This window comes from Perognathus longimembris, chromosome 2, assembly GCF_023159225.1.
Source record: "Perognathus longimembris pacificus isolate PPM17 chromosome 2, ASM2315922v1, whole genome shotgun sequence".
Lineage (NCBI taxonomy): Eukaryota > Metazoa > Chordata > Mammalia > Rodentia > Heteromyidae > Perognathus > Perognathus longimembris.
The window spans coordinates 104574789-104591118 of record NC_063162.1 but is presented as its reverse complement, the minus strand read 5'-3'; the positions used below and the strand labels follow the sequence as shown (position 1 = coordinate 104591118).

The window sequence follows — 16330 nt, the reverse complement described above, 5'->3', positions numbered from 1 at the left end:
CAGGAGCAGGCCAGCTTCTTTATTGTTACTGTATGCATGATTCACCTCCTACTACTTCCCACTGATTCCTGACTTATACGTGTCTTGCCAAGTGATTTTATTTCCATGCCATACAATGTTTCATTAAAGTGATTAGTTGATGATAATTCATTTTTACCAATTTATCATCTGTTTGAAATGCCTTGTGATCTGTACTGATGTACTTTATCAATTAACTCATGAGTCTGTGCTTTAGGTATGGAGGATCAACCTTATTTTTCTGTACTATAAATTAACATTAAGTAGGAGAGAACTACCAACCGTTCTTTCCCAGTCCTGGGCCTGCTACCTTCAGTTTCTTTCTATAAATGTGCTCAACTGAGTCCTTTCCTAAAACAATAATTTCTTAGCTGGGCACTGGTGGCTCATGTCTGTAATCCTTGCTACACAGGAGACTGAGATCTGAGGATGTGGTTCAAAGCCAGCCTGGGAAGGAAAGTCTGTGAGATTCTTAACTACCCAAAAAAACAAACAAAAAAGCCAGAAGAGGAACCATGGCTCAAATGGTAGAACACTAGCCTTGAGCATAAAAGATCAAGGACAGTACCCAGGCCCTGACTTCAAGTGCCAGGACTGACACTATAAAAATAGTAATAATAATAATTTCTTAGTCCTGTTTCTCTCTTGAATTAGTGCTCTGTTCCTCCTTATACATATGATCAAACTTGAAACTACCTCCCACCTGTCTGCCTACTGAGTTATTCAGACAGTAATAAATAGTCTCCACCTGGGTGTTCCAAAGGTACAAGCCATCATTTATTTCCAAAATATTACTTATCTTATCTTTAATCTTTCTCCTTTCTCTTTACCTTCTCTTTCTCCTGCACTCTCTTCAACCCTCTTTCTGATGTCCTGTTTCTAATTGAATGACCTAGAGTCTACTCAGTTGATTCAGTCAGAATTTAAAAATCAGCTTCTCTTATTTTTCCACTGCATTATTTCTTTTCCTTTTAGTGGGTAATGTATTTTATCTTTGTTTGTTTGTTTTTCAGTGCTGGAGCTTGAACTCAGTGCCTTGTGCTCTCACTAGGTTTTTTTGATCAAGGCTAGTGCTCTACAATGTGAGTCATGTCTCCAGGACAGCATTTTGCTGGTTAATTGGAGATAGAGTCTCAAAGACTTTTATGCCTGAACTGCCTGTCACCTCATGAGTCAGTAGGATTACAGGCATGAGCCACTGGAACCCTCTTCATTTTCCTCTTCATTCTCTCTGCCAGTATCTGATAGTATCAAAGCTAGTTAATTGGTCTTTCTTTCAACATTTACCCTTGTTTTGGTCCTCTCAATTAATTTTTCATTTTCCCACCTGACTTGTTCACATTTATTCATGTCACTTTTTGTTCAAAGCCTTCCTGACCTCTCCATTTGCTTTCAGTTGCTGCATGAGTCCTTTCATGTTTTAGCTTACTAGCTCTCAATTTCATTCCCTTCATTTCTCCTCAGGAGCATTTAGCTCTAGAGTTTTTTAAATTATTCTCTTGCTCAAGTATTTGGTACCCTCTTCGACTATATAACTTGGCCCACCATGCCTCTCTCTGTATAGGACCCCCTCTTCTTCCTTGCCTTGACTCCTGTTTAGATCCAGAATGGATGTCATCTCTACCAGAAGGGCTACCTTTAATCTTCCCTTCTCTTAGTCTTGTGTAGTTTCTTATTGTACACGTTGCCAGAATCCCCAAGACACTTATTCGTGTCTCTTACAATGATTTTTTTTCCTTGAAAGTTTGTGTCTTGAAGTCAGGGACAGTGTCTTACCTGCTTTGAACTACTTCCATGTTCATTGCTTATACTCCACATCTCATCTCCTTTAATTGCACTTTTTCCCTGAAATGCTCTTCTTTGTAGCCTTGATGGTGACATTTCCTAGTTTTCTTTTTGGAATTAATTCTCTATCTCATGGCTGCTTTTAAATTGCACTACTGGATGCAGCTGGGGCCTTTTCTCTTTGCTGTGTCTCTCACAAGGCCATGGCAGTCACAACCAGGCTTTCAACTACTGTTAGTAGCAACTGTATGTTGCTATTAACTTAAAACTACAGTAGGAAACATTTATATCTTCCCCATCATACTTAACTCTTCATAAATATGAGGACTGTGATGCTTCTGACATATAGCAATGTTGGGGAAATGAACAGGTTTGGCGAAGAGAGAAATTTAACTTTGAAATCATTGAATTTGAGCTACCAATAAGGTATTATGTTAAAAATAAATCTTGAAAGTATCTGGAAAGTCATAAAGTCACAAAACCTTACATATAGAAATATTTTAGGGTTATATATTTAACTTCTTTCCCAGAAATATTCTTCACAGCTATGCTTGAAAATTTAGAGGGTATACCATCCTTTTCTTCATCTGAGTTTGGGCCCAACTAAAAAGTAGACAGGCAGAATTGAAATATTATCAGATCTATCTGATAGTAGAGGATGACTTAAGATGATTGGTCAAGGATAGTATTTCATCTTTGCTCCTGAATCAAGCAGACTCACCCCTTCATCCCTGCACAGATGGACAGCAGCTGAGCTTTATGCTGCAAAGAACAGACCAGGATGCATGTGTTCAGATTAGGAAGAGTAGTTGCAGACCCTGTGATTCCCCACCCCCCTCAAACTCCCCAATTAGGTCCTTCCTCTTCTGCTGGGGAGGACTAGGGGTTGGAGAGGGAGATGGGGGAGGGTTGTTGAAGTATTTCCAGATGGAGATAAGAGGCCAGGGGAATGAAGCATTGCCATTAAAAATAACGTTTACCCAGTGTCTGAGTCAGTGCTTTTTGTATTAGACTTTGTTGACTTTAACTGCATTCTATTCCATTTTGAGAAGGATTAGATAATTAGATAGTTGTTTCTCTATATCAAAGCAGAAAAAAATGCTTCCTCATTATGTTTTGTCTCTAGTTCCTTCTGCGATTTCCTCAAGGAATAAAAACCAAAATTGTCAGTTATTTAAGCATAGCTATTATCTTATTTTTCCATTCTTTTTCATTGCTTATTCCCAGTTCACTCTTCTAATACTTTGGATGGGCAGGTGGAAATCTCCAAGTAATAGATTGCCTCGATCACTTCAGATTCTCTCTCTCTCTCTGTCTCTCTCTCTCTTTTTCTCTCTCTCTCTCTCTCTCTCTCTCTCTCTCTCTCTCTCTCTCTCTCTCTCTGTGTGTATGTGTGTGTACTGGTTCTTGAACTCAGGGCCTGGGCACTGTCTTTCTCTTGGTCTCTCTATCTCTGTCTCTGTCTGTCTGTCTGTCTGTCTGTCTGTCTCTCTCTCTCTCTCTGTGTCTGTGTGTGTTTGTGTGCATACTGGTTCTTGAACTCAGGGCCTGGGCTCTCTCTCTCTCTCTCTCTCTCTCTCTCTCTCTCTCTCTCTCTCTCTCTCTCTCTCTCTCTCTCAGCACTCTACCACTTGAGCCATAGTTCCACTTCTGGATTTTATTGGATAATTAGAGATAAAAATGGGAATGTGACTTAGTGGTAGAGTGCTCTCCTAGAATGCATGAAGCCCTGGTCAGATCCCTCAGCACCACATAAGCAGAAAAAGCCAGAAGTGGCGCTGTGGCCCAAGTGGTAAAGTGCTAGCTTTGAGCAAAACAAAGCCAGTGTTCAGGCCCTAAGTTCAAGCCCCAGGACTGGCAAAAAAAAAAAAAAAAAAAAAAAGACTCATGAACTTTCTTGCCTGGACCTTGATCCTCAGATCTCAGAGTCCTGATTAATTAGATTTACAGGTGTGAGCCATGAGTGCCCTGCCACTTTGTGTTCTTATACTGAATTCTCTCCTTTCCTGGTCCTGAAGCTTTCTTTTAAGTTGCAGTGTGAGAGAATAACACATGACAATGTGAGTATGTAACCCCATAATTTATCACTCAATACAATGTCAAAGTCAGTGAGATCAGAATAAATGAGATAAACATACTGTGGAATGTCTATTGGACATCCAGGTTCAAGTTCCTTGTGTAAGGGGAAGCACTCGCTAGTAGGTGAAGATACACAAATCATGTAATTCTCTGTACCAGTTGTAGTTTGCTTCATAGTATAATGCTGTTGGCATCACAAAGGAGTCATTTTCCAGAGCTACTCGGAGTGATGCATGTACCTGATGAGATTCTTAAGCCCACTGAATTTATTTCCCACTGTATCCCCACACTGTCCTTGGCTATTGTCACTTTTGTATTCCAAGAATGTATGCCATTTCACATTTTTATCTTTTCCTCTCTTTGTTTGGCTTTTCTTCTTCATAGTAGTTTGGATGATGTTTTGTTTTTCTAGACTTTCCCCCCACTCCTTTACAAATAGCATTTGATGGGCTTTATTATACTGTGTCCAAATGTATGTAATGTCCCCCAAACTTCTTCAACCTTCAGATCTACTCGTTTTCTCCTCCTTTTCCCACAGTACCCCTTCTACACAGTCCCCTTGTGACATGTGTGTACCATTAAAGTGAACATCACCATTTACATGATGCTAAACATTTAAAATTAAACATTTAAAAATATTACTCTCTTAAATAGTTTATTTAGGAACTTTTTCTTTAGGACTTTTATCCTCCAGGAAGATAGTAGCTTAACCACTTACTCTAGCCTTCCTGGAAATGTTTTTTTTTTTTTTTTCTGCTTCAAAGATGTAACATGACCCCAAATTAGGCCTTCCTAACTCTCTTGATTCTCCATTCCCTATTTTATGTTCCTATACTAACTTGAGTTCTTCAGAAAAACAGGATGTTGTGGTTTGAATATGAAGTGTTCCCCAAAGACTTATGTATTGAAGGGTTGGTCCCCAGTGCACATTGCTTAGAGGTGATTGGATCATGAGGGTCTCACCTCATCAATGGATTAATATACTGAGGAGCTCATATCTCAATGAGTATACTCAGAGGTGGAACAATTTTAGAGAAAGCAGATCACTTAGAACAGGCTGTGTGTGTGTGTGTGTGTGTGTGTGTGTGTGTGTGTGTGTGCCTCTTACTGTCCCAAAGCTTTTGCTCTCAAGGCTAGCATGCTCCCACTTAAGCCACAGCCCCACTTCTGGCTTTTTAGAGGTTAATTAGAGATAAGAGTCTCATGTATTCATTTCTGCTCTGAGTAGCTTTGAACAGTGATCCCCAGATCTCAGCCTTCTGAGTAGTTAGAATTATAGGCATGAGCCACCAGCACCTGGCTGTGGCATGACTTACAAGTTTATATTTTGCTCCTTCCCTTTCCTGGCCATAATGAAGTAAGCACATTTCTTCTATATTCCTCTGCTATGCTATATTTCCTCATCACAGGCCTAGAAACAACATCACAGGCCTAGAAACAACAGAACAAAGTAACCTTGAACGGAAACTGAGAACTAATCTCTTTCCTCTTTTAAGTTTCTCTTTCTCAGATATTTTGTTACAGCAATAAAAATAACAGAACCAGTGATATATGTGTGTGCGCATATACGCACTTGTGTGTGTGTGTGTGTGCGTATACTATAAGAGATCAACTTACATGGCTCAAAGCTAAAAATCAGAGATCTTTTAATCAGCAAATTTGAGACCCAAGTGAGTCAGTGGTTATAGGAACAGTTAAAGTCCCAAATACTGAGAACCAGATAAATCCAGTCCAAATCTGAATCCAAAGAAAGAAAGCAAAAGTACAGAGGAAAGAAAAATATAAGAAGAGAGAGAACTTTCTTGTTCTTGAATTCTATTCAGTTCTATTTGTGTCTACAGTGTATTGGATGAGGCCCACTTACATCGGGGAGGGAAATTTGCTTTACCCAGTCTACTGATTCAAATGTCAATCTCATCCAGAAATACCCATACAGATATTTGCAAAAAAAATGTTGAGTCAAATATCTAGGTACCCTATAAACCACTCAAGTTGAAACACACATACAATCATCCTAAATCCACCTCTTTTTATATTGGCATCCGTACATTCACTCCTTAAACAATTCTTATCTCTTCAAAAGGCAATAACAAAGTCGTAATTCTCTTACTGTGATAGACAGTATATGCCTGGAAATGTACTAACTCCTTTCCAGAATAGAAGATAAAATACTTGAATGTATTTACTCTTGTCCTTGCTATCCCATAACTTAAATACCATGATATAAATTACAAATACTTAAATATAATGATCTAAAGTAAGGGAGAAGGAAAAGGAGTAAGACAAAGATAATGGAATTATACATAGATGATACTGTCTGAGATACTTGAGGTATATTCATAACGTAATGTTATGGTTTGGGTATGAGATATTCCCTGAAAGGCTCACATGTTGAAAGATTGATCTACTGCTAGTGGGTCCAATCACTGAGAGGTTTATGGATTATTAAAACTCTGACCTAGTCAATGGGTGAATTAACTGACAACTTTATGGTTTCATGGCTTTATTGGTATGTGGTGGCATCTCTTGGAGGTGGGGACTAGTCAGAGGAAGTAGGCCATTGGAGGTGTGTCTTTGGTGGCTATATATTGCTCAGGAACCATCTCTGTCTTTTTCTGTAGTTCCTGGCTTCTGCGAGGTAAACAGGTTCACACATTCTTGTCAGTTTATTACTCTTTACTAAGAATCTTATAACATCAGTAAAAAATTCAGTTCTACAATTACTGACTGCTTTCTATGTACTAGATACTACTTCAGAGAAATCACTTTCTCACCATCTTTCTATAACTATCTTTAAATTAAAAGAATCATAACGTCTTATTTTCAAGATGTCTATGTAAATTCCTTACAACATGCCTTGTACTTTCACAGTAAGGAGACTATTGTACAGAGTGAACGGTGTGGTGTTCAGTTCACTCTAAGAATGTGCTTTACAATGCAGATATTTAAAAAAAATTCTCAAACTCATGTTTTTAAGAGGTTTGTAAAAATAGCTCAGAATAGTCCTTTAAATGGTAAGAAATGGTTGTAAAGAACAATAAAAATGATGTATTATACAGGTTTCATATATGCAGGTATATTATATATAGCTATATTATAAATGGTTTGGTACAGGGTTCAACTCACTATAAGAACATAGAACATGTTTAGTTTATTTTTAAAGATCACATTATATAGAAGGCAAGAAGTAACACTAAAATTTGTCTGTATTCAAACTGTGTATTTCTCTTCTTTGCATTTAGATTTTCTTGTACCTTACTTTCAAAGATATGTTGGCATGTGGTCAAGTTAGCCACTCCTTGATGTCAGTGCCACAAATAAGTGCAATGTGGACTGCTGTAAGTAGGCATATACTGAATGATGTTGCCCTAGTTCATCGAAGTGAGTGGATGCATGTGGGGACAACTGTGGTAGGGACCATCTTTCCTTGCTCCCCCCTCTATAGCCACAAGCAAGTACATTTGTTTTTGTTTGGTTTGAGCACAAATCTGGAGGAAGAGCATAGAAAGAAAGAAAATATTGCTATAAGAGATACATTAATATTTTCAAATTTAAATGGCAGCTGAAAATTATTTTTAGATAGAAACAAATCTCAATTTTATTGGCTAGTTTGTATCTCATCCTGGTTTTATTACTAGTGTGTGTCTGATTCTTTTTCATGAGCAGGAATTGTATGTTGAGTTCTTGACTCTGAGAAAAAAATAGGCCTAGTGTGTGTCATTTATAATGACCTTTTTATAACATATAATTTAGAGGCTGATGGTATGTAAAATTGTCGGGAGCAGTTTCTGGGAGCTCTGAGTAACCATAGTTAGTTGATAAGCAATGTCATTGGCATTGCAGTATTCATCATATTTTTTTAACTAAAAGTTTGTTTTTAGCTGAAACATCCAAGGTGTGAACATTCAATTTCTTGTTTCATTTAATAATTTATCTTTGCTCTCTGACAAAAAGCTGTCATTTGTACTAATATGCCTGATAAAATTGTGCCAGAATAAAGACAGAAATAAGATGAACAACATTCAATAGAAAGAGAAATTTACTGAACATAAGGGGACTTAAGGTCCTATTCTAGATTCACTCTTTATAGTCATGATCTCATATTCTCAGCATCATTATCCTGTGAGGGCTCTGGCAGTGCTGGCTTTTCTTAATTACTGCCAGCCTTCTGTAGGACCTGATGTTCGTATTGCACCTATCATTTCCTCTCTGGTGCATATTCATATTTTCTTCCTTGTGGGTTTTCCAAAGGAAAAAGTAACACCCCTAAACATCTGTTACATTAGAAAAAGACCTATTACTTTAAGTTATTCTCCAAGTGTGGTCCTGGAACTAGTCGCAGCAGCAGAATTCAGGAACTTGTTGGAAATGCAAATTCTCTGGCCATATCCCAGGCCTACTGGGTCAAACTCTAGAAGTAGCAATCAAAACTCTGTTTAATAATTCATCTAACCATCTCTGATACCAGCTCAAATTTGAGAATCACGTTCTTATACCAAGAATAAACTTAAAGCAGGGATATCTACTTTGTTAGCTAGGATGGAATAAATTCTCTTCTTAATATCACACACAGCATAGAGCAGTACACTATGCCTATTAGGTGTAAAGATGTGGAGTTGACTTACAGACCTCGCAGTCCTCCAAGTACTCAACTCTCCAAGTCACAGGTCAGTCTAAGCACAGGATGGTAGCAAAGTAAGATAATAAGTGCACTTTAGTCAACAGGGACAACATTGGCCACTTTACATGGACTGATGGCACAAATGATAAGGTTTCTGAGATTATACTGCCATCGGAGAAACAGATGAGAGAGGTCATTAAGGAACATACTTGTTTATTTTTGTCAGCTGAGTCTTCTCCCCAGTGTATCTTGGAATGAGACACACAGGCATGTTCCAGGTTACAAAAATAGTACTAGGTCAAGCAGAGTACAAAATGTTAAAAGTCCATGTTAGAAAACACTAGAGTGGATGTGTGCCTGAATGCATACGATCACACTGACAAGTTGAAACAGGTTTTGGTTTATGTGTTGGGTATTTCAGTTCTACCCATACTCAGATGTTAAATTTTCTTTACTTCATATGTGGTACAGTTGGGTTATGTTTTTGAACTAATAATAACAGCTAATATTAAGTCCTAGGTGCTACACTAAGCACTTACTTTGCTTTGTCTCAAATTTTACTTGCAGCCTCCTGAGTTAGGCACTGTTATTTTCCTCATTTTACAGATGCAAAAAAAAAAACTCACTTAAGTAATAGCCTGCATTATTCAGTTGGTTTAGAATTCAAACTCTACTCTTCTTATTACAAAGTATGTGTTCTTTTTTTTACTAAATATTTATGACAGAATTCCAGACCTGACATTTACTTTCCCACAACCAGAAGCACAGGATTTCTATTCTCTAGCTTCTTCTAAAATAGTAGAATACTCAGCTTTGGTAACCAGCTCTCAACAAAAGATAGGAAACATCAGAATATCTTCAGAATATTCATGAAAGATTTCTTTTCTTAAATCCTCTAGAAACTCTGATTTTTTTGTCCCTAAACTGAATTAAACAATCATAGATGTGCATAGTTACTTATTGGTTTAGGTTTTCTTTCTTTCTCTTTTTGGCAAGTAGTGGGGTTTAAACTCAGAGCCTTGTACTTGTTAGGCTAGCATTCGAATACTTGAGGTGTGCCTCTAGCCCTTTTTGCTTTATTTTTCTGGTAGGGTCTGATGCTATAATAATGTTCCCCCTGCCTCCGGCATATCTAGGATGACAGGTGTGTACTACCACACTTAACTTTTTGCTGACATGGCACTTCTCACATTTTTCAGGGCTGTCCTTTGCAAAGTACACTTCTCCTGATTTCTGCTTCTGGAATAGATGGTATGAGCTACCTTGCCTGGCTAGGCTCTCTCTCTCTCTCTCTCTCTCTCTCTCTCTCTCTCTCTCTGACTGGTGATCTTTCTACCCTGAAGTCTCCTTCAGTCCCATTGTATGGTTTTTGGTATAGAATAATTTTCCTATTATAGGACTTTTAAATTATTTCCTTCTCTTGTTATTGGAATTCTGGAGTGGGTATCATAGTCCACATTTAAAAATATATATACACATTACTACAATTGCAGTTTAAAGTCTAAGAGGCAACATAGTTAGGGTACAGTTGGATTGGCTCATATGGAATTTCCAAACAGCTTTAGCTCTAAAATTATCATAGCTGTCTCTGATTTTTCATACTTGATAGCTTACTGTTACTCTGTTTTCCATATTTTAATTAACGAGGAGATTGGATGTTTTTTCAGATGTCAAGAAGCCATTAATGGGCTGGGGGGTATAGTTCATAGGTAGAAGGCTTGCCTAGTATGCTTGAGGTCTTAATCTCTAATAAAACACATACAAAATACACTACTTGCATTACACTTTTTTTTTTTTTTTGGCCAGTCCTGAAGTTGGACTCAGGGCACTGTCCCTGGCTTCTTTTTGCTCAAGGCTAGCACTCTGCTACTTGAGGCACAGTGCCAATTCTGGCCTTTTCTATATATGTGGTGCTGAGGAATTGAACCCAGGGCTTCATGTATACGAGGCAAGCACTCTTGCCACTAGGCCATATTCCCAGCCTTGCGTTACACTTTTTATCTTAATGTATATTTTTAATTGGCAATTTCAAATCATTTTTGGAAATTAATCTATGTGTGTATTCCATATAAATTTTTTATATTCTACTAATAGTACACTCTAACATTTTAATCTATTTATTTATTTATTATCTCTAAGTGCTTGTACATAGGCTTTTCAATTTTATATGTCAGTTTGTGAGGACAATTCGTCCTAGTCTACATTTCTATCTGGAAATGATGTGGTGAGGTGCTTTTAGCACCTGATGCTTTAAAATATTTAACATTTTTTACACAAAACAGATCTTTCTTATGTCTTACTGTGTCCTGTTCATGCTTTTTTTAGGTAGATTTTTCTACCCCAAAAACCATCTCAGAGAAATGGATAATGTCTACTCTGCAAAAGTGGCATCTAAATGTGCTATGTTTGAATTTTCATGGTTGTTTCTTCCAAACAAAAACAATGAGAGCTGTCAGTAAGTATGTTCAGTATAGATATTCATCCCAATTGCTGGCATGCCTGTTGGGATCCGGCCCCTAGGCCTGCCGCCCCTCCCCCACGCCCTGGGGGAATGCGGAAGCAAGCTGCCCTCTCTGGGTCCTCCCTTGCACCCAGCCCCCAACCCAGCCTAGCCAGCCCGGCGCCTACCAACCCCGCCCTGGCTCTGCTCTCTCGAGTGAGGATAGCTCATGGGGGTCAGGTGATACCTTTCAGCCTATGGGAATCCTGGCCAACCCCCTTCCCTCAGAATCATCTCCCGTTGTCCTTGTCTCAATAAAGTTAGTTGGCTCTAAGAAGCTAACCCCGAGACATGCATACGCTTGACTTTGTCTATTGGTAAGGAGGCGGGCACACATTCTCGGCCAGGCCCCGTGCATGGCAGGTCGGTGCTGACTCCCCCGCTTTACCTTAGCTTCATCTGCGGGTCGGGTGACTAGGGGAGAGGGCGCGTAGAAAGAAGAGTACCCGAGCCCAACATATGCCAGTTAATGAATATGGAAATAGTAAAGTTTAAATAAAATGGAAACTTCAATGGCATTGAATCATAAAGAATGTCAGTTGCAGCCATTAAAAAGTGTGTAATATATTGGGGCTGGGAATATGGCCTAGTGGTAAAGTGCTGGCCCTGTATACATGAAGTTCTGGGTTCGATTCCTCAGCACCACATATATAGAAAAAGCTGGAAGTGGCGCTGTGGCTCAAGTGCCAGAGTGCTAGCCTTGAGCAAAAAAAACAATGGACAGTGCTCAAGCCTTGAGCTCAAAGCACAGGACTGGCAAAAAACAAACAAACAAAAAAGTGTGTAATATGGTTAGTTCTTACTGGATTGTGTGCCCTGGGAGTTTATCCTTTGTCCATTCTTCCTGATTACGTTTTTTTCTTATATTTGCTCAACTGATATCATTAATTTTTCTATTAGAAGTACAATACAAAGTATGAAACTGTAACCCTTCTGTACATTACTTTGACAATGAAGAAATGAAAAAAATAAAAAAAGAAATGAAAGAAATACAATACAAAGACGTATCCTCATTTTAAAAATCCAACAACTTGCAAACTCATCCCTTTCATTTCCTTCAAACCACCCATTCACTTACTGGAAAGTACCCAATGTTACCAGTTTTGCTCAAATATATTTACATATGCATATTCTTATGTAAATGTTCATGTAAATACATATGTGAGTTAAAATATACACTTTTCACTTTTAACATGAAAGGGATGTATTATTTTATAGTTTAGTTTGGTTGTATCTAGGCATTTGTCAGTTTCAGGTGGGTTATCTGATTATTTGAAGTATACTTGTTCATACTATTCTTTTTATTTCTATAAAGTTGCCACTCATATATCTTGCATTTCTGGTTTAAATAATATTAGTTTTCTCTCTAGTCAGTCTAGCTAAATTATTGTCAATTTAGCTTTGAAAGTTCTCAGGAAAACTGAGCAGAAGGTACAATGATTTCCCATATATTCCCTGTCTGCACGCATGCATAACCCCTCCTCCATCACTATCCCCTACCAGAGCCATTCACCTGGAGACCCTACCATGACATCATTATGACTCAAAGTCAGTAATTTAGATGAGTTTTCATTCCTGGTGTTTTGTCTTCTATGAATATAGACAAATTTATATTTATATAAATCCATCCTTATAGTTTTATACTCAGCATTTTCTTTATTCCATAATGCTTCTGGATCTATTCATTTATCCCTCCCCCAATGCCAACCCCTGGTAACCACCCATTTTGTTTTCTGCAACTAGGATTTGAATTCAAATCTTACATTCTCTGCTTGCTTACCAATGGTGGTTACCACCTGTGCCCCATCTCCAGTTCAGCATTTTGCTGATTATTTTTTTGGAAATGGAGTCTCACAGAGTTCTTTCTGGGTTGACCTAGAATCATGATCTTCCAGTTCCAACCTCCAGAGTAGCTTGAATTACAAGTATGAGCCACTGGTGCCTGTCTCATCACTGATTTTTTAAATTGCCTGTATACCTTTGATTTTCTACAATATCAAAAGATGGTGATAAGTAACCTTTTTCCCCCTTTTCAACTCAGAGCCTCAAGCTTGCTAGTCAAGTGTTTTACCACTTGAGCCATGCCTCCTCAAAGAAGCTTTTTTCACTTAGTAATATGCAATTTAGTTTCTTCTGTGTCTTGTCATAGCAGGAGAGCTTATTTCCTTTTAATACCCTTTGAGAGTACCATAGTTTATTCATCAATTCATGACTAGATAAAATTTTGTTGCTTTCAAGTTCTGGCAATTATGAAGCTGTTTTGTGCATCCATTTGTGGGTTTGTTGCTGTTGCTGTTGTGGATGTAGGTTACATGAACTTTCTGCTGCAATGGCAAAATACCTATGATAACTTAAAAGAAGGAAACGGTTATGTTGGCTCATGGATTTCGATCCATGTTCACTTTTCTCTGCTGCTTTTGAGATTGTGGTGAGACAGTGTGTCACTACAGAAGCATGTGGTAGAGGAAAGTTGCTCATTTTATGATGATCGGAAAAGGGAGCAGGGGGAGGGCAAGTTCCCAATACCACTTTCAAGGTTATGGCACTAATGACTTACTAAGCACTGCTTCCTAAAAGTTCCATCACTTTCCTGCAGTGCTGCATGCTGGTAACCAAGCCCGCTATACCTGGTTTGGTGAGACATTTAACACTTAATGGATGGCATACATTTTCAGTTTCTCTGTTTAGGTTCCAAGAAACATCATTGACAGATTGCATGTCAAGAATATGTTTTAGTTTTGTAAGGAAGTAGCAATGTCTTCCAGAGTGGCTGCACCAACTTGCAATTTATTGGCAATGAATGAGAGTTTTTGCTGTTCTACTTTATCTACAGCATTTATTTGTTGTTGCCAGTATTCTCAATTTGAATCATTTCAATCAGTGTGTAGAGATATCTCATTGCTGTTTTAATATTTCCCCATTGACATACAATTTGGAACAACTCATAGGCTTAGATATGTTGTCTCCTTACTGTTCAGTTTTAGGGGTGTTTTGTAAATTTTGGATAAGTCTGTCAGATATGAGGTACCAATATATCATTCCAGTCTATAGCTGTCTTTTCATGCTCTTGATCTATCTTCTTTTTTAAAATTTTTCTTTTTGTGCCAGTCTTGGGTATTGAATAACCAAGATGCTGTCCCTTAGCTTCTTTGCTTAAGCCTAGCACTCTACCACTTGAGCCATTGCTTCACTTCTAACTTTTTTTTAGTTAATTGGAGATAATAGTCTCTCAGACTTTCCTTCCAGGGCTGGCTTTGAACTGTGATGCTCAGCTTCCTGAATAGCTCGTATTATAGTTGTGAGCCACTGGTGCACAACTGGGTTGTGTTTTTGTTTTTTTTTTTCTTGCCAGTCCTGGGCTTTAGACTCAGGGCCTGAGCACTGTCCCTGGCTTTATTTTGCTCAAGGCTAACACTCTGCCACTTGAGCCACAGCACCACTTCTGGCCTTTTCTATATATGCGGTGCTGAGGAATCGAACCCAGGGCTTTATGTATAAGAGGCAAGCACTCTCGCCACTAGGCCATATTCCCAGCCCTGGTTTGGTATTTTTAAAATATTATATTTAGTATTTATCTGGACATGTAATCTTGGTACAAATATCTTTATCATAGAAATAATTAAGCTTGCAAGTCTGAATAGACTTTGATTTTTTTAAAGGAAGTAAATGTAATGTTGACCTCATCTTTGTGATTTTTAAAAATTTGCCACTGATGATTTAATAAAACTAGTTTTATTTCTGGTAGTATAGTAAAGAGAAAAGGCATTTTCAAAGATGTTTTAGCTTTTCTACCACCCACTCCCCATCCCTCAACTCATCTATCAGTATGTCTAGAATTATGCACACTTCTGGCAAGAGGTATGATTTTTCTGATTTTTCAGATTGAAGATAAATATTGGCTGATCTTTTGGGTTGTTTGGCTGACTGAGTATAATAGTTGTAATCCTTGTGTCAGTAAAAGTGTTAAGAGGAAATTACCATTAAACTGTTACCTTAAACTGTTGAAAAGGCAATGGAGAAACAGCTTTATAGAATTTAAGCAAGTATATTTTTATTACTAAGTTGCCTCTATTTGCCAGAGTGGAAGACTTGTTCAGACTTCTCAGAAACAGGTATGAATTGATCCAGAGAATAGGTGTCAGAGGAGGAATTGTGAGCAAATGAAATTAGGCTGAAGCAAGTTAAAGACAGTTCCCAAATCACCAGACCTTAGGGTCTGAGAAAACAAGCTTATAATTTAGGAGACTCCGGCTTATGGCAAATCTTGTTTACTTCAGAAACATCAATCTTAGCTCTAGGAAGCAAGTTTTAAAAACACACAAATTACTCAAATGTTAGGTTTTATCATGTGTAAATCTCAGGATTATCATATTTTGATTAGCATGGAGACTACTTTTTTTTTCCGTTTTCTGAACTGTATCATTGATTGAACATAAGGAAAGCTCAGAAGCAAGTTTTTAGAATAAAATCTGGTAGAAAAGGAAGTGTCTAATTTAGCCCATCAGAGATCAACTCTGGTTTCCTGAAAAAAATAAATAAATTCTGATACAGAAGAGGGGAAAATCTTAAGCTCTCAAAAGTATTCTTCAACTAAGGCTCTGAGCGATGTTACTGACTCCAGCTGATTTACTTTTGGATTAATTTCTGTTTCAATGTGTTCTAGCACTTTATTTCCAAATAGACCCCCAGGGATGACATTGGATATAAAAAAAATCAACCAATTAAATCTTCAACCAGCCTCTAAAAAAGTAAACCTGAGGAAAATGGGACACTCTGTAAATCAGATTGAATTTCCTCATTTTACTGCAGAATCTGTTCTCCCAGTGCGAGAGGGTGCATCTCTTACCTTCTTATGGATCACACACAGCTTTCGTCACCAAATATTGAGTCTTTCTGGTTCCATGTCTTTAATATTCCACTTTGAGTTCATGGACATAATAAATTAATTATTATTTCTCTCTCTGACGACACATCAAAGATAAGACTTGTACTGGATGCCTCCCAGTAAATGTGGGGATGCGTGTGAGTGTGTATGTGTGTGTGTGTATGTGTGTGTGTGTGTAGATATGTCAGATGGTAGAATTTAATGCATGAATTGAATTACTGAACATAAGCAGAAAGGAATGACACTTTAATACAACTAAGTATCTTTCTATTTAATTTTTCTCATTGTTAGGTGTATACAAAGAGCTAGCAAAGGGCATGTACAATGAATCAAGGTTTTATTATTTTCAAAAAAGTTGGGGCTGGGAATATGGCCTAGTGGTAAAGTGCTCGTCTTGTATACATGAAGTCCTGGGTTCGATTCCTCAGCACCACATATATAT

At 37.9% G+C, this 16330-nt stretch overlaps 1 protein-coding gene across 1 annotated transcript in view; it reads left to right on the top strand.

Annotated features, from left to right (window-relative positions):
* The window catches only part of LOC125345229 (dynein regulatory complex subunit 6-like), a 121186-nt gene that overhangs the window by 30056 nt on the left and 74800 nt on the right, over nt 1–16330 (top strand). Inside the window, 2 exon segments of the mRNA XM_048337447.1 lie at nt 7125–7220; nt 10829–10958. Coding sequence (XP_048193404.1) covers nt 7125–7220; nt 10829–10958 — 226 coding nt within the window.